The sequence below is a fragment of the Lycorma delicatula genome, chromosome 9 (genome assembly GCF_047948215.1).
Source record: "Lycorma delicatula isolate Av1 chromosome 9, ASM4794821v1, whole genome shotgun sequence".
Lineage (NCBI taxonomy): Eukaryota > Metazoa > Arthropoda > Insecta > Hemiptera > Fulgoridae > Lycorma > Lycorma delicatula.
The window spans coordinates 25,693,401-25,719,790 of record NC_134463.1 but is presented as its reverse complement, the minus strand read 5'-3'; the positions used below and the strand labels follow the sequence as shown (position 1 = coordinate 25,719,790).

General features: G+C 28.8%; 1 protein-coding gene across 1 annotated transcript; it reads right to left on the bottom strand.

Moving 5' to 3' along the window:
• Positions 1–3,489: 3,489 nt before the first annotated feature.
• LOC142330619 (protein disulfide-isomerase A4) lies at positions 3,490–26,365 on the bottom strand. The gene is made up of 6 exons (XM_075376034.1): positions 26,067–26,365; positions 20,478–20,663; positions 17,500–17,638; positions 12,384–12,545; positions 10,807–10,932; positions 3,490–6,776 (listed from the first exon to the last, which is right to left on the bottom strand). Exons 1-6 carry the CDS (start codon positions 26,200–26,202, stop codon positions 6,584–6,586), a joined length of 942 nt encoding a protein of 313 aa, XP_075232149.1. The 5' UTR covers positions 26,203–26,365; the 3' UTR covers positions 3,490–6,583.
• Positions 26,366–26,390: the final 25 nt, after the last annotated feature.

Sequence of the window (26,390 nt, the reverse complement as noted above, 5' to 3'; positions counted from 1 at the left end):
TCACTCTAGGCTGTTTCAGGTTACTACGGTAACAAAATAATCTGAATAGAAACGCCGAAAAATATTGTTCATTAGTATAAGTTTTACGGCCTTTTCTATTCAGATTATATTGTTACCGTAGTAACCAGCGACATGAAAACATAATTTGTGATTCGGAAGAGGGAATGTCTCGTTCATTAGATTAATTTTTATTGGCTTTTCTATTCTAATTATATGGTTACTGTAGTAACCTGCAAGGACATTAAATGATAAATGTAATCTGAGATACGGAAAGGGTCAAATCTCCGTCATTGGTGTAATTCTTATCGGCTTTACTATTAAGAATATTTTGTTTCCGGATTTCCTATGGGAAACAGCATACTGTATCCGGTGAATTGCAAGGTTTTTCTCGTTGGAAATGATTTTTATTTTCTGATTTCATGTCTGCTGCACTACGCAGAAAGGAACATCATTCTACAGTCACAAACGATCATCACATTGGGTCCTTGTGAATAATCAGAACTTGCATCTCGATGTTCCAAATTCAAATTTTCAATATAGAAATCCTGCTAATGGTAAGGTTGAGGTCTGGTTTAAATTCCTACTATTCTCGGGTACCTATCGATAGCCTGTTTGCGCGGATGTGAACGCTAAGTCACTTTGGTGACGTAGCGGCTTCAATGATGGCAGTGAATTAATTGGGAGCTATTCGGCACAACATAATTTGCAGATGTATAATGTACCTGGTGAGTTGCCCACCTAAGCAGGTATATGGTTAACTGGCATCTCTCCCGCCACCACCCCATTCGGTCGCCCTAGAGCATAGACCAAATGTCCGTGCCAAGAAACGGCTACTGTGGCTCTAAAAAACGGTATAGCGACCTAGATCCTATATGCTCCTAATGAGCTACCTATCAGCGTGAGCAGATTAAGCAGGGTGCTGTACAACACCCGCTTACGCGTCCCAACCGCTCAATTGTCAAAATTACAACTAAACCGGGGAGACCTAAGCGGATATGGTCATGGGCTTCAGATTTTTGTTTTGGTACAACGAAGCAGTCATGAATTGGGGAAGATAATTAAGAAGGGTTGTCCGCAGGTTAGTATGTCGGTCAGTTATTGTCAGTGGTGGAGTTTTATTCTCTTCTGCGGCTGATGTTGGTCAGCGGGTGTTGCGTCGTGGCATATCCTGATGATGGTCTCCTGCTTGTCGAGGGAGGCTCGTGGACGGAGATTGAATTCCAAGCCAATCAAGCATGCAGGATACTCGAACTAAAGAGTCATCAACATAATACGTCGGTTAGCTCGGAGAAAACCACGATGATGCTTCTCAAGGCCGTTTTGCTGAGGCGGCTAGCCGGCGTTTCGATGTATCGAACATGAAATACATTCTAAATCTTCACAGAGACTATTATAAGGGGGATTACTTTTTCTAATTTTATTCACTTCCTGTTCGTCCCAGACCAAAACCCCCTCGGATCTCCACCGATCCGGACCTGCGCTATTTCCTGACCTTAAATGAAAAAAACCCAAAATTTGACCCCTCCCCAAAAAAAAATGTTCGCCAGGTCCAGTCCTTCCCTTTTTAACGGTTTCACGCCATTTCTTAGTTATCCGACACTTCAACCATAATACCCCACCCAAAAAAAATTGAAACGCCTAGAAAAGGATAGATTTTTTAAATCCTATTTGTAAATATTATTGAGTACTCAACGCCTTATTTTGCTAGTGGTAGCGGGTGCCACAATATGATTTCATGGGATGTGATCTTTGTTATTGCAGGTGTGAAACTTATAGATTGATTGTGTCTTAGAGGCAACAGCGTTGTTTTGCCAACAAGTTAGGTGAACTTTGGTGAAAGTTCGGGAAATTGAACAACATGGTAATGGTTTGTGGCAAGCCTGGTGAGGTGAGACGAAGTGCAGATGTTATAGGCCTGATCTCTATCCAGACGTTAGTTTGTGGGGCGCCTCTTGGGTACACCCGAACAAGTACATCATACAATATTTTTCTGGGCATGGGCCGTCAAGGATATACTGCAGATGTTGCGTCTGGTGGATTCTGGAATATGTCCGCAACGCAGACATCTGGATGTTGCTTACCACATCTTTAACCATTCCTCTAATTGTGAGTTGATGTGCACGGAAACTATTGGGTAGGCAGATAGATCCCCATGTTAACTGGCGAAACCAGGCCAAATGGTTTGTTATGTAAAATTATATAAATTACTTGGCGAAGGAAAGAATTGCTGCAGGAGTTAGGGTGCCGCTTAGGCTAATTCGCATTTTGTTGTTGTTTAGGTTTCAAATCTCTAAATAGGTAGTCACATCTACTCTCCTTGATGAAGAAATGATAATCCCATTGCACCAATTGTAATCAATAAGTTATCCAACATCAATTGGGGATCAGAAAATAAATATTATTGAGGCTGATAAAGTATTGGTTCTATCGAAACTCGACTACAGATGTACTGCATATTCATCCGCTAGAAAGTTGCACGTAAGAAAGTTAGATGTAATACTTAACAGCGGAATAAGATATGCGTCAGGCGCATTCCGTACAAGTCTGGCGACTAGTCTGATGTCGGAATAATGCCACTACATGATAGAAGAGAGATCCTGCTACTAAGATATCCAGCAAATATAAGGGCCATTTCTTATAAATAATAAAATTTTTAACAAATCCTTTGGCTGCATTATATGAACATCGTGCTACATTTTGATTAAGGGAGGCCCTACTGTACTTTCATATAATCAAACCCATAATAACAAATTGCATCCTGGCAGCTGAATATAATTATTTATAAAAAGTAATTTTTCCATTTACTGCTTTTTTTCCTCCATGTTTTGCATTTTTACAGAGATCTCTGCTTAATCATACCTTTTTTAGAAATTAGATTAAAAACACAGAAAGGTACATTATCTCTATCACTAATGTAAAGTGAATTATTCTACTGGTATTATCACAATCCTAAAGCAAATAGTGGAACTATTGTTTTTGTACTATAATAATTAATGTAGTTTTCAGAAAAACATTCTTTAGTATAAATCTCTTAAAAATCATCACTAAGAGATAAAAGAATAAAAGAGTAAGCAGAAAAATAAGTTTTTCTAAATACTATGATGTTACTGGATTTTATCAATTTATTGTTTTTATCATAATATTGCCTTTTTAAGCACATTACATTTAATAGCCTAGGGAAAGTTTATTTTAAAAAATGAACAGATGATTTATGGTACATCAGTCAGTTCTTCATTATTAAAAGTAGTCTTCATAATAACATTACATACCTTAGAGCAATACATTTACACTGCACTGATTTACTTGTATCAGTACTTTCCCATCTTAACTTGCTGCACTGCACTGCACTGCACTGCACTGTTGTATGAGATGGAGCATATACATAAAATATACACTAAAAAAATTTGATCTTAATTCTTTTAATAATTAAAATCACTAGGAACATTACAATATTAATATTTTATTACAATAATAAAAAAAATGTACATATTATATTAATATTATTTTTTATTTACATATAATTAACAGTAAACATCAGCCTTTACTTAAAAAAATAAAATTACAATAAAAAGCAGTCAAAAAAGATACAGATGTTCATGATTTATTATAAATAAATTTATACTTAAAATAGCACACGCACACACACACTATAAACAAAAATTATAAAATAGAAAAAAATATTAGAATGTACAATGACAAAAAAGATGTTAACTGAATGATTTTACATTTATTTACAGTATTGCAAAAAAGTACATAATTTCTATAATTATTATTTTCAACTGTATTCTACCTAAGTTATGAAAATAACAGGTAATACAGTAATAGCAGTAGTTAGCATATAATAACAGTAATTAGAATTACTGATTGGTGGTTACTGATTACTGATTGAATCAGCTGCATTATATATATTACTAATTTCACAATTACAGTTTGGGAAATATCATGCAATTCCCTTTCCAAGTATTTAAAAACAGAAACTTAACCTCGATTGCTTAACTTATTAACTGAATTGATTAAAATTTTAGATAAACCTTAGATCCAATAAATCGTACAAGCTGTGAGCTAATATTGAGCTAACTGCAACTTGGAGAATCAGATTACTACTGGCACACATAAGGAACTAAAATCAGATCAAATACTGGAAATTTTCTGTTATCTTTATATTTCACTAAAATGAAATACTGTAAACAAATATCTTTCTTATATAAAAAAGAAAATTGTTTTTCAAAAAGCTTTAATTTTGCAAAACATAAAATTTATTATTTTTAATTGCATATAATTATCAGCAATAACAATATAAACTACTGCAGGAAAATCTGCAGAACAGAAGCCTAATTAGTTTACATATGTAACCAAACATCAACACAGAGGTATATTGCAACATAGTTCAAGGCTAATAAATCAATATTTATTCTTACAACAAAAATGTTATTATTTTCTAGAATAATGAATTGAATCTGTTAATAAAAAGGAAATGAATGTATTGCTTTTGGTTACAGTTACCATTTGGTTATCCTATCATAAAGGTTCTGATCACAATAAATAGCAGCCAATGAATAAAAAATATATATATAAACATTATTAGTATTGTGTGTATTATTATATTGTGAAAACATATTCATCTAATTGCTGTATAACTTGAAACTAATCCTAAATTCTTATTAAAAACAAAACAGTATTTTATGCAAAACAGTAGCAATAAGAAAAATTTATTAATAGTAAAGAATACACAATTTTACTTTAAAATTTAAAGAATAAGGTTGGCATATCTGAAGAAATGTGCAATATATCTGTACAGTAAACACAGCAGCAAGTTTAAGAACTTTTTCATATACGGATAACAATTAAAGAATTTTAAATACACATACTCAATAAATTTTGACACAGATGAGAATAAACAAACCATCCCATTGGTACTGAATATTTAAATAAACACACTAACTGAATTTTTAATTAATTAAACTGCTCCTGATAATAGCCAAAAATCCTTTTAAAAAGAAATTTATTGCCTCTCTTTCAAGATTATGTTGTCAGTCTGTAAGTAATGAGAATTTATATCAGCAATCAAGTTAAAAAAGAATAGTTCGTGAAAATTAACTGTACTGGGAAAAGAAAATATTTATCTTTTTTCAAACAGATTAGTTTTTTTCAGTCTTTTCCCTAGTATTCAAAATTGACAGAAAATCGAAGAAATCAAAATTTCAACATATCTTTACCATCACACATTAAACTTAATTTCATTACCATTAGTGTCAAAAAAACTGTTTAGGAACCTAAATAAACAATTATCGAAATTTATGTAAAAAAATTTTTTTTACCACCACAATCAATAAAGAAACTCTTCTTCGTATTTGTGTAACAATCATTATTAAGAGATTAAAAATTATTTTTACTGCATTAAACAGGACTTCATAAATCCCAAAGAACTGTAAAGAAGTGATGTTCAAAATATATTACGAACCAATCCTAACATACGGAACAAACACATGGATGTTGGCAAGTAAGAAGGAATCAAGAATTGAGGGTGCGAAGATGAAATTCTTGCAAAGTACGATTGGAAAAACAAGGAAGTATAGACTGAGGAATGAAGTAGTTAGTTAAAAGCTGGTAGGATTTATTGCCGATTGTCAGGATGGGCAAGATGTCTGATAGGATCAAAAGAAATAGATTGAGGTAATTTAGACATTTTATGAGAATGGAAAATCAGAGGATGGCAAAGAGAGTGTATGGAACTGCAGTATAGGAAGTAGTAGAGAGAAAGACCATGGGAAAGATAGATGGATAAGGTGAAGGAAGAGATAGGGAAGAGGGTACAAGATGTGCCATTGGTATTATGAGAGGAAGTGTGGAAGAGATTAGAGCACAATAAGGTTGTTCCCAAGAGGCCCTATCCAATTTGAAGTTGGATAAAGGGAAGAAGCAAAAAAAATAATACCAAAATAATAAAATGGTTCAACAGTAAAAAAAATTAGTGAAATATCTTCGTGAAAATATGTTTCAAAAAGAAAAATCAGTAATCTATTGCAAAGCTTGCAACAAGAATTTTTGTTTTGCATGACATTACATATAAATAAGATTTAATTTTCAGTAGAATTAGTTAGTATGTATGAATAATTCTTAAATAAGATTGGAAAATTTCCTTTAGAACATGCTCCCTGACACTCATCTCCTATGAGCAAATCCATGTTTACGAATAAGTTTGCTTTAATCAATTCCTACTCACTAACATCTTTATTTTGTTGACCTTAAAGCACTTTCTATTTCCTTTAAAATTATTAGCACAAATTTCAAAATGAGCATTTAAAAACAAAGTTTAAAACTAACTGAAAATCAGTTATATATGTTGCAATACTTATAAATGATTTAACAAAGAGATCAAAATAATACTTTTGGAATGTCCAAAAATTTCAATATATATTTATATATATTTTTTATGATTAAATCACAATATTAAAAAGAATTAAATAAATGTAAAAATAACTTTTTTGTGTTTCATTACAATGATCAATTTAAAAAAATTATAAAAATAAAAATTACAATTTATTATTATTATTTAAGTTCATATAAATTAATAGATAATAAACTATTTTGCTTTTTTTGATTTTTCCTTTGATTTTTCACTCTTATCTTTTTTTGAAGATTTTTCTTTCTTTTCACCTGACTTTAATTTATTAATAACTACAAGAAGCATTGTGAGTGAAAAAAATACTGAAACAATCTTCCATGTCCATGGATTTTCTTTTAAATAATCAACAATAGCTTGAACCAAATCATCGCTGTAAAAAACAAAGACAAATTAAAAAAAGATAAAGCTACTGTTAAAAACATCTGAATCAATCAATCTGTAGTATGGAATTTTCTAGAATTGTAATAGTTTTAAAATATGATGAATATCGGGGTGCTCAAAAAAATTCTAATTTTTTCTAAGGAATAGTATCAAAGTGAAGAACAATACAATTGTTGTTTTGTTGTTTAACATTTAACAACAATAGTAATACAAGCCTGGTGTATAAAATGTGGTTTGCAAAGTTATACGCTACATGCAAAATGATTTTAAAAACGTCTATGTTTTTCTATTTCATATTTACTTTTATTTAACAGAAATTTGTCGTAGTAAAATAAATGTCTATAATGTTGCATCAGAGGTTGTTGGCTGATAAACTTCATGTTAAGAGGATATCATTCTTCTGAATGATGTCCTCTTCATCTGAATTCAGGACTTTTCTTAAAATTATAGTACATAAAACAAGTTACTGTTTTTTTCTCTGAAACCTACAAAAATTAATCTCGCAGATATTTCAAAGATATTATGGTTTGCATAGATAAGAGAATGAATTAATTATTAATTCTACATTTCATCTGTGTTTCAATTTATCCATTTGGCTACAGAGATCACTAGTTAATGGGGCATTAACTGGGATGCTTAATATACAGTATAATGTTTATTAAATTATAGTATTCTTTCTCTGATAACTAGCAGGCCTCTGCCCAAGTATAGCTGCACTGAATTAAAAAAAAAACCTATTACTAGTTACAACTAGTTTTTACAACTAGCTGTAAAAAAAACTTATCTGCATCCAACTCTAATGAAAATGCTTAATAATGCTGATCACTGTATTTATTTTTGTGCTGTGATAACCAACTTATCTTATACAATACTGTAGATTTGGACACAACTTTCAGTTGTCTGGGAGCTACTCTTCTCATTCGAGAGTATTTTTATTCTATCTTGTCCCACAGAAATTCTCTTTCCTGCTTGCAGTGTCTCCTAATGGAAGGTGTAGTTAGCTCCCACCACAGCTGGTAGGTTATGTATTTCTCCTCTTTGTTACACCTAGCAACAACTTGTAAGATTCCTATGTAGACTCACTTGGAGTTGTTCCCTCTCATTGCTTGATTTGCTTTACAGAGTAACAGATCGGTATAACAGACTTTTACGATATATTTTTTACTGTCATAAAAAAATATTGGTGTTGAATTACGGCTAGTAGTGGCAGAATAATAAAGACCGGTCAGAGCTCAGCTTTTAAATCCCAAAGTTGGATAAAATGGTGGAGATTATTTTCAAAACAGAATGAAAATAATGGACCTCTTCTTCTGTTTCGCAAAGTAATTGAACGGGTTTCAGATGCTTAAAATATTAGTTGGAAATCTGTCTCAAAGAGTTTCCAAAGAACCGCTTGAAGTGACTCCAAGAAAAACAGATACAGAAAGAAACCTGTCAGAACTTGATGGCTTTACTATACTAAAACAGTGATTTATAATGTTATTAATTATTAATGAGATTTATGGAAATAAAGGATTTCTTACGTTGAAAAAATACTGCATATTTTAAACAAGATAAAATTATTTACAGGCAAAACAAGTTCCTTGTGGAAAGTAATTTGTAAGCTTGGGTTTACTTGGAAGAAAATAAACAATAGAAAGTTTCTGCTGGAAAGGGCTGATACTGTGTCAATGCACTGTAATTTTTTACATAAAGTGTTGAAACTTGATTTGTCGACGACAGTATTTATAAATGAAATATGGGTAAATGCAGGACATGATAGGACAAAACTGTCAACCAATGAAACGAAACCGAGCTGTAGAAAGGAACCTACTGGCAGGTAGAAGAATTATTGTCCATGCCAGCACATACAAGGAATTTGAACCCAATGTTCTGTTAGTAGTTAAGTCAAATAAAAAAATAGCGATTTTCACTCGGAAATGAATGCAGTTATTTTCAAACGGTGGCTCTCTACCAATCCGTTCAGATAGATAAACCTCCTAATCAAACCAATCTGAAAGCTGAACTGATCGATCGGTTACATAAACACAACATTCAGTTTCAAGAAGAATTGATAAAATACCCATTACTCGATGTAATTGATTAACTGACAAAGTAGAAAGGTCATCGAGTTATTCAGTTGCCTTGTTGCCTCCTTACCACTGCCAATTTAATGCAATAGAATTAATTTAGGCACAAATTAAGAATAAGGTACCTGACCAAAATAAAGTTTTTACCATAAATAATTTTAAATTATTTTGAAAAGCAGTGAATGAAATAACTAAAGAAGAATGGAGTAAAGCTGTAGCTCATATAGCTAGAGATTAAGGAGGCTTATGAAAAAGAAAACAGTGGATAGTGCTGTTGATGAATTAATTATAAATTTTAACAGGCTTCAGATTCCACTGACTTGGAAAGTTCAAGTGAATCCTCGATGTAGAATCAGAAGATAAAACAGATGTCAATGATGATCAGCCAAGTATAAGTGGAATTAAAGGTATACAGCCTTTTCTGACATATTCAAATGAATCAGTTTAAAAAAAATATATTGTATATAGAAATAATTAAGTTGTAATTATTTTGTAAAATTTTATTTTAATTTTGTATGATGTATCTTATAAAACTTTATATAATTGTAAATAATTTAGATTAAAAAACTGTAGCCTATATAATTAATGAAAATAATGTTTATTATTTTGTAAAATATAATTTTAATTTTTTTCTGTTGTATTTTAGCAAGTAATTTTTGTATAAATATTGTAAATTAAATAAATTTGTAAATATTTAAAACATTAAATGGAAAAAATATAGCATTTTTAAAATATTGCAGTGATTTAAGATTGCAAAAAATAAAATTCCCTAAAAAATCATAAAATATAAAAAGACAGAAAAAATAAATAAAAAGAAAGTAAAATATACAAAATATTACAAAAAAAAAAAAAAATAATTCAATTATTACTTCAAAAGCTTCCCTTAACAAAAAAAAACAAAGATATGTTTAGCAAAAGTGTGTGTATTGCTGCAGGTATAACATACTGAACAATAATATATAACTACAGAAAAAATGAGTGCACTGGAGTGTGCATGGTGCTTTGTGAATCCACATACACTGTGATATCTGGGATTGGTAGAGGGATTGTTGTTTGTACAACTTACTGTGGAAGGAGAACATACTGTCCTCCCTTGCCATGGTCAAGTATGATTAAAATACTAGTTATATAAAATGCTCAAGTCATATTCACAGATCTGAGAATAACAGATTGGATTGATTTGGGGTTTGGCTACCATTCACTTGGAGTTGTTCACTATGGTTATCACTACCATATCTTTTTAATTCTCCATTGCATTGTTAACAAGGGAAAATCATTTACTACATTATATAAGTTTTATAAGAAATTATACTACTTTTACAATAATTTCTTGAAGTAAATAATTATAGATTTTTTAAAATTATGACTAAATTGCTAAGTTAAATGAGCTACTTTTATTCACTAAATGATTTCCTTAATTGTCTTTTTAGACATTGTAATCTTAGTGAAAAATCATATAGTGCTTGATATTATAATCAATGATTTTATGTAAGTTCAAAAAATTCAATTTACAAGACAAGATTATTTGGTTTAATCACCAAAATTATTTTACTGATTTTAATTATAATGTTCACGCTAATGGAATCAATCCAACCAAGCAGCCCTACCTTGACATAATAATGAACCTAAAACTTAATATCAGAATTGAATAAAAATAATTTAAATAAAAATTAATTTTCGGTCCACAGTAAAAAAATCATTAAAATAATCAAGCCCCAAATTACTAGAAACAAAGCCAAAATAACAAATATATACATTTTAGTGCATATATAAAAAAATTAGTCTCACGAACAAGATAAAAACACTTTAACTCTAATATCAATCAGGACAATTTACTTATACACAAACATGAAAATACATCTTTTAAATACTAGTAAAAATCTAACTAAGAGATAACTATAAAAACAAAAATATAAACATAACAAATTATAAAAAATAAATAACACATACAAGGGAGATTTAGGTACAGGTACATCAACAGCACGAGCATTTTTATACCAATCTGAAGCAAAACTAACAAACGAAGCAACATTATACTTTGGAATATTGTAACGGTACATTTTACCAAGTCTAAATCTGAAACAAATACAAAAAAAACATAATTTATATTTTACTATTATAAAATATATTTTAAAGAAAGCAACAAACAGAAAACAGCCAATTTTCAGAAAAAACTGTTTAATGAGGTTAGTACAAAACAGAATTTAGAATGTTTGCTAACTTCTATGTAAAACAGCAAATGCTATTGCTGTGTTAACAATATACTACAACCAAAACTTCACACAAGTAAAATAATTCATAATAAACTATAAATTTTCCATTATTGTTCAATTAAATACTATGATAATTCCATTATGTTCAAGTAAAGACTAGCAACATTTATTACAATAACTCATATGCCTTTAGATTCACATGTATGCAAAAATGTGTTTTTTTTGTTTTTTTTTAGTAATCAATAAAAGTCAAACATGGAACACCATAAAGTAATAAGAAAAATTTGTGAGCTATAAGTTAAAGGTCATAAAATAATGATGGCAAGTCATGTCAGCCAGATCCCTAAGATATGCAATTTTCTTCTGATGATAGATAGCTAGATGAATAATGGCACTTTGCTAATGAATAAAAAAAGATGATCGAATTCTATCACTTCACAGTAATTAGCACAAGTGTTGATAATTCTGAAATTAAAAGGTCAGTACTTGCTGTCTGGAGCTGAAAAATGTGTAAACAAAAGATATTAATAAAACTGTTTTTATTTAGAGTTCATTAGCTTTGTTGTAATGCCTATGACATCTGTGACATCAGGTTTTTTTAGCCACATTTTTGGCAGGTTATAGTTAAATATTCATTGTGTTTAGATTCTAATAGTCCAAAAATCAAACGGATTTGAAAACAGAATAATTTTTCTAATCAGCTGTTATCACAAAATGGATGACAATATATTTTAATGAAAATCTTAGAATTTATGATAGAATACTTATAGAGAATTCTTTTGTCAACTAATATGCATTGATTAGGTGTCTTTTGTTCATTATATGACAAACTTTTAGTTATAGTTTTCTGAAACTATCTATTATTAAGTCTGACCAGGAGAAGTACTAAGTTAATCTAAAATATTCTCTTTAATCTTCTATAAATAACAGGAAACTACAGTATAATTGGCTATGAAAAAGAAGCAACTGATTAACTAAGTTATTTTATATAGTACCATGCTTACCAAAAAAAATCCTTAATTTTATTGACTGAAACCTCATGGTAATAACTGTTATGATCAACACGTCTCCAAGAAGCTGTAATTTTTATATTCCAAGACATCATTAATATAGCTTTAATTGCATAATTCTAATGATTCCTAGTGTTTAAATGATTAAAAATTCATCTACTTTACAATAAGACTATTATGATTCCCATAAAAATATTTTGGTAAAACCTCACTACAATTTGAATCAGATAAACAAAATATTAAAAAAAAGTTTTTTTACTCATCAATGAAATTATTGAAAATGTATAATACAACAAAAACTTACAGAACAAAAGTAGGTGTTTCAATAATACCAAAACGACGTGATGTTACTCGGCCAGTTGTTTGTCTATTTATCATTGCTACATTCATTCTTGTCTTTAATTTAGCACCAACTGCTTCCCAAGTAGCTTGCAATCGTTTACATTCCACACAGTTTGTGGCATGGCTTAAAAATTTAAATACAAATAATTATTCAAACATTATTTTTAATCAAAATAGAATTATTCATTATTTGCATTAGGCTTTTTATAATTTTAAACATAGTATTTTAATGTATACCAAGATTTTTTTGGTATAGTTCTATTTTAATTAAACAACATGTTACACAATTTTGATATTGTCTTATCTTCCTTTAATGAGTAAGGTTATGTGTACAACATTCTGTCTCCTAACAGAAGGATAATTACACCGTCTATCTCATTTTTTCTCAAGGATGCAATACATCAACGCATGTAAATCTCTTAAGGTACAAGATGAACAAGTTAGAGTTGCATTTTCTGGAAATACTGACGTAAATTACTGATATTTCCTTTGGTGAACAGAGCAAATGTACAGAGCTGAACCTCGTTTGTAATTTGGTGGGTTGGCCTATAGGGAATAAATAGAAGCTGAATTGATACAAGTTTATGAGCTTGTATAGGCAGCAGGTCCCACATGAAAAAATACCCCACATTACAAACTCTTAAAGTGTCTTTTTTGTTCATCGATTTTGAAATCAGATAATGCATTTTGTAGTTTTACTACGTGATGTTTGAATCAAATCTGTTCTCATTTAATGTTATGTAGATAAATATCGTAATTTTTTAACTTTACCGATAAATACTTCCTATACATTTAAGTGGGCAAAAAAAAACTGCAATTCAACTCTATGGTGAGAACACAATTCAAACATAGGCAAGATTTGTACAGAGCACACAAATGTAGAAAGAACTGTTTCTACATTTAATTTTCTACATAATTTTATTTTTTTGCTTCACATTTTAATGAATCTATGTTTTAAATTATTATGTGTTTATGGTTTCATGGTTGCACATTTCCTGCTTGAATATTTGTAATTTCTAAAACAGGAAAATTTTTAATTTCTAAAATTTTTTTATAATTTCTATTAAGTTTTCATAGTGAAAAAAGTTATAAATTAACTGAATACACTATGCAAATTTTGATCACTAATTTGTTAAAATCTTTTACTTTTAAATATGAAACTAACTTTTCAATTATTAAAATAAACAAAAAAAAGATTTATTCAAAAAGATTTTATTAAAAAAAAAAAACATATATTTATTTGATAAACAGAAACCGCCTGAGATATCTTCTATCTAAAAAAGTGTAGATACTGGAATTGCACATGCAAAGAAGCTAGAAATGAAAGAAAGTTACTTAAGATTTAGATTAATCCCCAAACAAATATCCAAAATTAAAAAAAAATGGAGAAATGTCCTACTTAAACAAATTTTTTTGGCTTGAAGATTTTTTTTTGTTTTTTCCAAATCGAAGAGAACTTCATGAAAAACATGTGATTTCTAAAAAAACTCAGCATTTGCATAAAGGATAAAGACAGAAAATTTGGCCTTTAACAAGGATAATTGCAAATTCTAACAAGATATTTTGAAATACTATTAAATTGTCAAGAACCCAAAAATTCCAACTCCAGAATCAAAAATCACAAACCAAAAACTCCCCACCACATAATAAAAAGAAATAGACAAAATCATCCATAAGTTAAAGAACAACGCAGCAAGTGAAGACTTGATCATAGCAGAATTATGGAAAGAAACAAGAAACAACCAAGAGAAGAACTGAAGAACATCCTACAAGAAATATGGAATAATGAAAAATTTCCATAAAATTGGAAAGGATAAAACGAATGTAAATAACTACAGAGGGATTTCCCTCTAATCTGTGACATACAAAATACTCTCAAAAGCAAAACAACAACTGGTAACGTATCAAGGGGGAATTCAGAAAAGGAAGATGATGTGAAGAAGAAATCTGGAACCTTAAAACAATAACAAATAATAACTATAATAAGGAATAAAATGACAAGAAATAAAAACTATGTAATTGTAGATTTAAAAAAAAACATACGATTCAACTGATAGAACTTCCTTACTAACATCCTAGAAGAATTCGATATGGATCTCAAAACAATTACATAGTTAAACAGATCATTATAATACAAGATCTCAAATTCATGGGAAAATTATCTGAAGAATTTGAAATTAACATAGGAGTAAGATGCTTTATCATAAACTCTTTTTAACTGTAATCTAGAGAAAGTGAAAATAAAAAAGAGATTGGAACAAACCACAAAATAAAATTGGGTCTAAAATTGAAATTAACAGTCCAGTTTTTTTTTATGATTCTGCAATTTTCTTGGAGAACTTGAAGTGACAGCAGAACAAGCAAACTACCTACCTAAAAGATATCACAAAAAAAGTAGGGTTTAAATTTCAAAACGATGGAATTCATGACCACTATAAAAAATTCCCCTAAATAAAAAATATAAAATAATCAACAAAAGCCATAAATTTAAATATCTGAGAGAAATAATCCAAACAGATGATTTAGATGAAGAAGACAATCAAAATAAGAAAAAGAAAAATAGGATTAGCCTACCGAAAAACTAACAAATGTTATTTACAACAAAAAGAACATCTCAAAGCCAAAATCAGGCATTACAATAGAGTAATCAAACCAGAAGGCTGTATGCATCAGAATGCATCTTCAGTTTGAAATCAGATGAAATAAATGTAATAGAAAAAAAGAAAGGAAGATCCTACGGCCAATAAAAATATATGATGATGAATACAAATTCAAAAATATTAAAGATCCTTACAAATATAATGTAACTTAGAAAATGTCACATTCCATCAGAAAAAGAAGAGCTAAATTCTTTGGCCACCTTATGAGAATGAATTATAACAGACTCATAAAATAAATCTATAACTATATTTACAACAAAAAGAAAGGAAATCAATGGAGCTCAACGATTCAAAAAGACTTCACAGGTTCTCTGACTTGTTTTGCAGATGATACTGTGCTCTCTTACTCCTCAGAAAATGCATTTACTGTTAAAAATGAAATGCAAAATGACTTGAATATGCTGAAACTGTGGTTTACAATAAACAGAATGGCCCTGAGTATTAAAACTAAATTTGTTCATTTTACATTGAGTACCAGGTCTAAGCGGGTTACAGTTGACAATATTTATTTTAAATGTAATCCTTGTCTTTTGGATAATAATTTTTGTGGTAACTGTATCCGAATAGAGCGGGTTGACCAACTAAAATATTTGGGTGTTATAATTGATGAGAGTATAAACTGGAAGGCTCATATAACTAGTATGAAGGGTTACGTGAATTCAGCGCTTAGGAAATTCTATTATCTTAAATATATTTGTCCAATTTCTGTCCTTAAAACAATATATTATTCAATTATTAATTCAAAATTGCAATACAGCATTTGCTGTTGGGGAGGTACGTATATTTCTACTCTCAATCCTGTTGATTGCTCAAAATAAGATTGTAAGAATTATGATTAAAGTAAATAGATTCAATCATCCTTCCCACTGTTCCAAAGATTGCAGATCTTACCATTATGGTATATTTATGTTTATCGGGTTTTGCAGATATATGTTTATTGGGTTATGTGAGGGGTAATAATAGTGTTTATTCAGGCAGGCTACAAGCACAGAACCGTGTAGCTATTCCATTTCTGAAAAACAAGGCTTATAAATGCTTCTTCATTTATTGTGCCCCAAAGTTGTTTAATAAACTTCCAGTTTCTATAACATCTGCAAATTCTCTACCAATCTTCTCCAAAAGGCTGAGACTATGGCTTTTGATGTTGCAGGATATTCAAATTTCTTTTTAATTAACAAACTAAATTTTTCATTTTTCATTGAGTGACACTAATTTATTAGTCATTGAATAATCGTAATTAAGTTATGAGTAAGTAAGTGTTAAATAAGTCGTTAAGTAATCGTGTAAACACTGAAGGTAAAGTTCTATTATGTGTAATTTTCTTAGGTTATAAATAATTATTAAATGAATCTTTGTGTTTTTATTAGAGAAACTTGTTAGGATCCGTCTCAACTGATTATTTTAAGAACTGATGGTGACCTCAACACAGCTGTGCGTTAAGGAGGCACCTATCCTTAGTATTTTTTAAGTAATTAACGGTAGTAAATAATAAAGCATTAATCTAAGTTTTTTGTTAGTCTCTTAAACTGTGTTTTTTGTTTTTAGATTTTTTTTATTAGATCAAATCTAAGAATTTAATGTTAATTTTTAAGAATTAAAATTTTTTAATGAAAATTCATTTAACTAATTTAATTAATTATAACTAGTTTAATAATATTAAATAACTAGTTTAAATAACTAGTTTAAATAGTTATTAAATAACTAGTAATTAATAACTAGTTTAATTAATTAAATTAGTTTAAATGTAGTAGTAATTAAAAACAAAATTAAGGATATTGTGATTTTAATTAACTTAAGAGAAATTTTGTAAATTAGTTTATTAAAGTTAATTTTATATTTTTCAGTTATCATAGTTATATGTTACTGTATATTGTAAAAACATTCTTTTTTGTATATGTATTATGGAATAAAGAATTATTATTATTATTTATTATTACTTAAAAGAAATGAAAATATCTGAAGAAATATTATATTATAAGATGCAACAATGTTCAGAAAACTGGTACAAGATTTCAAAAGAAGAAAAAATGTCTTGGTTAAGGAAGACAGGTAGTAAAAAGAAAGGAAATAATGATGAATTATTGGAAAACCAGGAACGAAAGCATTCAAATGAAAGAGAAATTAATGGAAATATTGCTTTATCTGGTTCTCACTCAGTTAACCATAAAAATAATATAAACTTAATATAAAACTTAATATAAAAGGTATAGGTAGGTTTGAGTAACAGAAATACTTCACGTGTTCTGGCCTTAAACCAAAGCATTCTAAGACTACTGCTTCTATTATCCTTTATGACTATTTCTTCCCAATCTGAAGTGTAATCGTTCAAAAAATACTCTATCAAAAAGCATGGAACCTTTTCTAAAAGTATTAAAAAAAATTTAGATGAAAAAAAAATATATAAAACTGTATACTCACAACATTACAAACCAATCACCAGTCGTAGCACCAGATGATGCTTGGGTCAAATGTTCAAATGTTTCATCAGACAATTCTCTTACAGTAGGTTCTTTGTTTTCCGTAAATGTATGAATAATTAACTCATCATTTAATGGACCTGAGAAAAATTAATGCTATATTACTACCAAAACTTACTCATCCTCTTCTGTCATTGAGGTGTTGAGATTCTATGAAAATGTTAGTTATCACTCCCTTCTGTCACTAGAAAGTTCAGCAACTAGACTTAATATCCTTTGATAGAATGACAATTTCAAGTATGTTTAAAATCTGAAATGTGTGACTTTATTTACATTTATTTATTCTTCTAGGGTTAATAGGCTCATTCACTGCTATAATCAGATAATTTATATTCAAGATGGGTGACATACATACACACATATATATATATATATACATACACACACACACACACATACACACACACACACATATATATATATATATATATACACACACACACACACACACACACACACACAGAGGCATGTACAATATATCAATAATATTCATGGATGTTTTAAAAAAGTAATGTCTAATTTATATTTACAATACATTCATTTCAAACACAAAAATCAAAATTACAGCAAATGAAATCTAAATACTTCTTTCACTTTTCTACATAAATGCCAAAACTGATAAGCACTCGTCTCAATAATAAACAAGTTTATTGAATACCGCCTATATAGCTATATAAAAGGGAAAGTATAGTGATCGGTCAAAATTGGGCAATTCTGGTTTTCACCAAATTGACTCCTCGTAAGGACCTCAGGCAACCGAAAAATGGCATCAGTCAAAATTGGGCATATCTGGTTTTCATCATATCTTGATGAATTGATCCCCTTAGGCCCCAGAAAATTGAAAAAATGACACTGAAATTTCCTCTACAAAATATGTATATTGGTGTGTAAATTGCCTAATATCTCCAGAACTACTTGACTGGTTTTCACCAAACTTGGCTATAATATTTTTATACAGCAGCGGCACTGATGCTATTACATTTTCAGTTCCTAAGGTGAGTGGGTGGGGAATACAAGAGAAAAATGGAATCATCTCCAGATTTTGAATTAAGGTTATATATATTTTTTTAATATAATTTAATAAACAATTTTTGTAAAAAAAACCTTTTTGCTAAATTTCAAACCCACCCCTAAAAATGGTTTTTGGTATTGGCCTATAAATCACCTTATATCTCCAGAACTACTTGACCGATTTTGACCAAACCTGGTCAGATTACTTTTACATGGGGCAATGATGCTACATTTTCAATTAAAAATCAGATGGTGGGGGATGCAGGAGGAAATCAAAATCATCTCCATATTTTGCATAATTAGTTATATTTTTTTTATTGTAAATATTAATAAAGTAGACAACTTTTGTAAAAAAATTTTTTTAATAAATTTACCACCACCCCTAAAAATGGTTTTAATTTTCAAGAGTTATAGAAGGCAGTACAAAGAGTGATTTTCATTGCATTTTTTTAATAAAAATTTTTGTTTTTAAAAAAAATAAACAATTATAAAAACACCTTTTATGAAAAGTTTTTTTTTGCTAAATTGTGACCCAATCCAAAAATGGTAATAATTTTGAAACGTTGTAGAAGGGAGTAAAAATTAAAAATTTATTTAAAGTGACCGCTAGTACCACCACACCCGTGCAAATTAATTACATTATGCATGCGCGCTTTAGTTAGAATCACTGAATTAAATAAACACAAAATATTGTATTTAAATAACATGATAAATATTTTTAATTAACTTGTGTATGTAAGCTGTGCATTAGAAAAAAGCTGCGTGATGGGAAAGTTCTATAACTGTGTTGTCAGCTTTTTTAGTAGGTGAACATTTTAAAAGTAATTTTAAATAAAAATTTCCTTTTTCTCCACAAAAATGTTAAAAGTGTGATGATATATAGAAGAAATAGTATTTATTTATCTTTAATATTAAAAAAGTCATTATGCTCATTTCATTAAATAGCTCTTTATTAACTCTAGGATATTTATAATTATAAATCATTACATACTGATCTTTATTTAATTATTAATTTTAACCCATTGTATTTTATCCTACAGACTCATTTTTAGTTGCTTTATGAACAGATAATCAACAACCAATACTGAAAAATTTAAGTAGTTGTAAAACAGTAAAACAAAGAAATTAATTGTTAATTACATAAAAAAATAATAAGAAATAACTGGATGGTGCAATATCCAATGAACTGCTTTCACCTATTTGATGATAGTATGTTGTATAAAAATACACAACACTTACTAAATAAAATTAAATATAAGGATTTTTCTCTTTTAATTTTAAAAGAGAATTAAAGATGTTAGTGGTGTTGAATGGCTATATATGATATAGTTGATAAATAAATGAAACATTTGTTGCATATATTATTAATTATATATCCGTGAGAAAATGCAAACAGTGTTTAATGTCAGGTTATATGATGTATAATAAATGTAAAATGTTACAAAAATAAAAAAGCCATCAGTCATAAAGGAAAACAAACAAATAATATTTGGATGAGGCTGATTAAGTGGTTAAAAACAGTAATCAAAGCCAACTAAACTTTGCAGCCTTTATTACTCACTTGATAACATCTAACAATTTATATTGACAACCATCATTGTTTGTATTCTATTATACTTTGATTTATTTTATATTATCTTCTAGTTGCAAAGAGTTTATAGCTTTATATAAACTCAAACTTTCAACACTTACCTTACACTAGCACTAGCGGCTAACTAATAATACTAGCATAGCGGCTAACTGAATAATAAATAATGAAATACCTTGATCAATTAACTGATATGACTTGATTATATAATTTCTTCAATTTGAATGAAATAAAGACTGTTCACTTAAATAAGGGTTAAAAGTAACTAAATAATTAATTACTAAAAATAAAAAAAAATAATAGTAAATAATGTTACTTACCATCATACAACAATGGAATTCCATGACGGAAAAATACAATAACTGGTTCTTTACCAGGGGAATACAGCCGAAGCAACTGGCTGTCAATAGTTTTAACTACCCATGCACTAAGGGTATCAACCAAATCTTCTCTAATATTAATTATCTCGGTTTCATATTTCTCTGAATCTGGACAATCCTTCTTTGCTAATGACAAAAAAGGAAAAACTAGTTTATTTAATATATATTCTTTTTAATATATATTCTTTTTAAATCAAGCAAGTTTTAGTGAAAAGTTTGGCAAGTGGTCGTACAATCAACCTACATACTGAAAATGTAGATAATTGTAAGCAATTATAAAAGAGAACTAGAATAGTGAAAAAGAAACAAATATAAGATGAAAATTGCAAAAGAAGAAAAAAAATTAAACGTGTTAATCCAAGAACAAAATTCAATCAAGGAATTATTAGGTTCTATGGTTCTATTATTAGGTTCTGTATGTTACTATAAAGAAGTTACAAGATTTTCTATTAGTCAAATTTTATTATTTGTTAATATTTTGGTTTATAGATAATCACTGTAATCATTATATGGAGAAAATTAGCATTTGGGAGACTGTTTAACTGATTTAAAAAATCATGTATACCAAAATTATTGTAATGATGATGTTTTCTAGTTTCATCATATAACCAGATGATAACTTCATCATCAATATCTGGTTACATGCCTTGAGACAGATCCCTTGCTTCAGCTCACCAAGTTAGTCTAGTGATTAACTCGTCATTGCAAATCAGGTGATTTCAAAGTGGAGAGTTCTAAGGTTCAAATCCTGTAAAGGCTTTTATGCAGATTTGAGTACTAGAATGTGGATACCAGTGTTCTTTGGTGGTTGGGTTTCAATTAACCAAACATCTCAGGAACGGTTGACCTGAGACTGTACAAAACTACGCTTCATTTATATTCATACATATCTTCTGAAGTAATACCTTATGGTGGCTCCAGAAGCTAAACGAAAAAAGAAAGATCCCTTGCATCATCTTTGTCTCTATTCTCTTCTTTCTAAGAAGCTAATATTATGTAATCCAATTCTCTTTCTTCTTAAAATGTTTTGGAAATTCTCTTGAACTTCCAACCACCAACAGTTAACTTAGCACACAAATAAATGACCATTGAAGAGAAAAATTGGAAGTACATTAAATTTCTTATAAAAACAAGAATGTAGAAAAAAGTAGGTACTGTTACGAGAGGATATTCGCATAAAAAAAAAATAAATCATACAGTAATCTACTTGCAATGATATATGAAAAAGACTAATTGCTACAATACAAAACAGTGAAAGTTTATAAAAAAACTTTATACAATAAAAGGCAAGAGATATATTAGATAAATGGAAAAAATACCTTTTTTCATTTTGAATGAAGCAATTTTTTATTTGTTTATATCACATAGACTATTGTCATAATATTGCATAAAACACAACTAGTAATAGAAATATGTGCACAGTTCATATAACTAAATCAGATTTTCCAAATTATTTTACATGATCAAAATCTAATTAATATTTTTTTTTACAACTACAAAGAAACTCAATTAAATTGAAGAAGCGATTCTTTTTAAATATTTAAAAATGGAATGCGATTTCAACTAAAATGAAACAGACTTCCAGTTCTTTTATAACTAATGATCATCAGTTTTTAAAAAAATGGAATTAAAAATGTTCTTAGCAAATATTTCTTCAAAGATATTAAAAGTTGATTTAAATTTTCAAATTATTATTTCTAAGAATCTACCCATAAATATGCTAAACAATTTATACAGATTAAATTGAGGATACGAATCTTATGTCATTCCTCTAATAACATCTTTTTATAACTATATTCTCCATTTATTTTGAAACATGAAAATAACAAAATTAACCTAGAGTATGCAATAGCGTTTACATTATTTTGTTAGACTAGAAGAATAACCATAATTATAATTTTTTATTTAAAAGTGTTCTTATTAAATAAATGCTATAATAGATCTGAAAATGGCCAATTTTTAAATGAAACTGGTCTAAATCATTCATGTTCACAATTTCAGCTAAAAGGATCTGTAACATCTCTGTAGACAATTAACAAAATTATTTCTGAACAATCACATGTGGTTTTTATCATCAATAAGAACACATATTTGGCTTATCAAATCACATCAGTAAACTTACTCCTAATTCATCAGTCATTAAGCTTCATAATATTACCATCTAATATTATTCTCCCACTCTTGTATGCTGTGATTTAACTTAAATTACTTTCAGCACAGTTTAAAATTGTAATGGCAGCACATTCTATAATTAGCAATACAAAATCGATTATTTTCAAGGTATTCACAATGCTTGTGACTGTTGGATTCCAAACCACAAAAGTAATCCAATAATGCAAAAAAAAACCACCTCAAGAGCTTATATGCACAAAGTTAAATTTTTTTTTGTTATTTTACAGTTTAAATATTTTATAAAATGATAATTTAGAGTTACATCTGCACATAACTCGCGTATGCGCAGATGTAATAGATTTAGTGAAACACTGATTTTTTAATATTAATTGAAAATTATAATTTAGAATCATATTATTTTCGGATTTTCTAGTCTAATTTCTGTTTAATTTTATTTAATTATTCTGGAATTTCTGTTTAATTTTATCTACATTAAAGTTAACTACAGAGTAAATGAGAAACAAGAACATGTTTACTGTGGCATACACGCACAATCTTTAATAAACTGCAAAAAATTCTTACCCTTTATAGTTCATTACTCCTCTGATATTGTCAGACAATATTCTCCCTAGGTTGTAGTTGATCATCATTTCATTTATTTGTATTTTGTTACCAATCATTTAATCCCTCTTTGGTTTTGATATAATTCTTATCTTAATTTATGTACACGTTCTCTAGTCTTAAAATTTTCTCTCTCTTTATATTCATCATCCTCTCTTAATCTTTTTATTCTTTCCTTGGTCTTAACCTTTTCTTCCTCTTTATATTTATAATCTTCTCTTAATCTTTTTATTCTTTCTTTGGTTTTAACATTTTCTTCCTCTTTACAATTATCATCTCTTAATTTTTTTATACTTCCTTTCTTCTTAACATTTTCTTCCCCTTCATACTCATCTTTTTGTCATTTTTTTTTTGAGACATATTTCATGTTATCTTTCTTTTTCCTGCATCATTGTTTCTTTTTCATTTTTGATTATTCATCAAATAATCCAATAATAAAAACTGAATATTTTACATAGTTAGGCCAAAATTAACATTTGTAACCAATATACAGGAGTTCACTTAATAGAACAGAATTATTAACTTTTATTTATATGACACAACAGAAATCTGAAACTTTTGTTAAACAGCAACTCACGAAGATACGAATAATACTGATCTAGTAATAAAGTGACTTTATCCTAATGTTTAATGTAAGATTGTTGAATTAATAATTGTATAAATGTTTGATGTTAATAAAAACTAATATTTCAGCAATTGTGTAACTGTCCACTTTATTAAAGAATTGGAGGGACGTATCTCATTTTCAAATGAAATAAGTTTAAAAGAAGTACAACAAAAAATGTGTGTATGTAATTTAATAGGTGTACAAGGAAGTGATGTGATGTCCATATCAGATTTTTTATGATTTACATTTGTTTTGAAAATCTATTATAATTTTTTAACCTGTAAAATAGATTGATGATCCAAAATTCTTCAAATGGCTATAAACCAAATTCATCATAAATTGATGAATGCAGCTTTAAATAAGTTCTAGCTGATTCAAATTCATTATATGAAAAATATGCAAATTTAAACTAAATTTTTGTAAAAACACTGATATTTAGGATATTTTTCCAGGGAAGAGAAAGGAATAACACTATTATTTTTTCCTAAGGTAATAAAGGACTATTTGTGACTTGTTATTAAAAAAAACTGTTGTTTTTCTCTCCCCTTCCAATGATATTTGATTTATGATATATTTGAGATTTTTTAATTCTCATACCTTAAAAGGAAGACTAGAGAGAAGACAAAACTTTACAGTTGAAATTTCACTTCAGGATTATTAAGCACTAAATGTTTTATCTTGGTTGAATGACAAAGTAGAATTTAACAGAAGTTATTTATAATCCTTAGTAAAGTAGAACATACTAAACATATGCAAAATAAAGAACTCTGGAGTTTCAAACATAAATATAGCTTTTATGTTGCAGCACTCAATAATGTTTTATGCGTAATCTTGAGGTGATAATAATTAAGTTTTATTTTACACATTCTCGGTCAGGTAACAGCTGCATTAAGACTGTTGCACAGGCCAAGTTATTATGGGCTTGGACTTCAGTACTATGATGTCATCAAAAGAAAATGCGTAGTACAAGTATTGATTTGCAGAAACAAAATCAGTGACCGACATAGAAAGAAATTAAACGCGAGTCTAATGCAGGAATTCTGTAAGTGACAAAAGCACAGTAGTGAGAACAACTTTTGGAAACCAGAAGAGTTTTGAAAGGACAGTCATCAGGTAAGTCTAAAATAACAAATAAAGAATCCAACTGTATTTTTTCAACAAAGTCCAAACTTTCAATTCGTAATGTTAATCATCAACTACACATTTCTAAAAGACTGCCTGTGATGTTCACAAGTGATTGAAACTTTGTGCTTATAAACTACAACTACTCCATGACATTAAACCTAATAAGCCATAAAGAGTTCACTGTAACAACTGTGTTACGTTTCAAATCTGTCAATGGAAATTACCTCCAGAGCAATTTATTTTCTGATGAAGCAGCATTTCATGTTCATGGAGTCAAAAAGAATTTCCATGCGTATGGAGTACAGGGAGTGAAAAATCCTTACAAATCTGTGGAATTCATCAGCGACTGTTTGAAAATGATGTCTGGTGTCATTTTGGGTTTACTAACAACCGCACATTACCGTCACATGACAGCATCATGACACAATATCCTACTTGTACAGACAGTGAATAGATTTTTCACTGGAAAATTATAATTTAGTTTATGTAAGCCAAACAATCAAATTTACATATTTGGTTTCCTTAAAATAACATTTTTATATTAAAAAAAATATATTTATTATACTACTTATAAATTATAAAATATGTTAATTCTTCAAAACAAAATATAACTGAAATTTCTTTGTATACATTTAAGATGTTGTATCTTATCAAGGAGTCATAATAATAAAAATAATCTTTCAGAGTTTAATAACCTTGTAATAAGGCTTATACTAGTAAATTTTTGTATTTCTAAGAAAACCTTTATTCAATAATCATACAATTTAATCTACAAAGTACCCGGTTTACCTCTTGCGATATAAGGATTAAAAAACAATTGCATTTTTAAAAAATCTACTTTTTAAAATCCAATATCTCTGGAAGGGGAGGAAAAGGTACATTATTTTATTAAAAAAAAAACGACGTAAAAAATAAACACTTGTAACAGAAATTCTCAAACATAACAAATCCTTCAAATAAGGTACAAAAAAAATTATTACAATTCTAAAGAAATAATGATTTATGCATGCTGTTTTAGATAAATATTTTAACAAAGCTATTAAATTAATAAGTTAAAAACTTACCGAATAAAACGACCACGTACTTTTCCGAAATAAAAAGGTTAAGAAGTTCATCATCACTAACATGTTCTAAGGGAGAAGAGCAATAAGCATTGATAATAATAAGAAATATTAGCAGAACACTTATTTTTAACCTCATTGTATCGCTGACATGGGTTTTAAATGAAATGGAGAGTAAATAAAAATTACCCTACGTCATATGTTCCACGTAATAACTGCCGTCTAGAATACATATGAATTAATAGCATTATAGTATTATCAAATACGAAGCATAATATGAGGTGGATCAGAATGATTCCTAAGACGATAATCGTAACAAACAACACT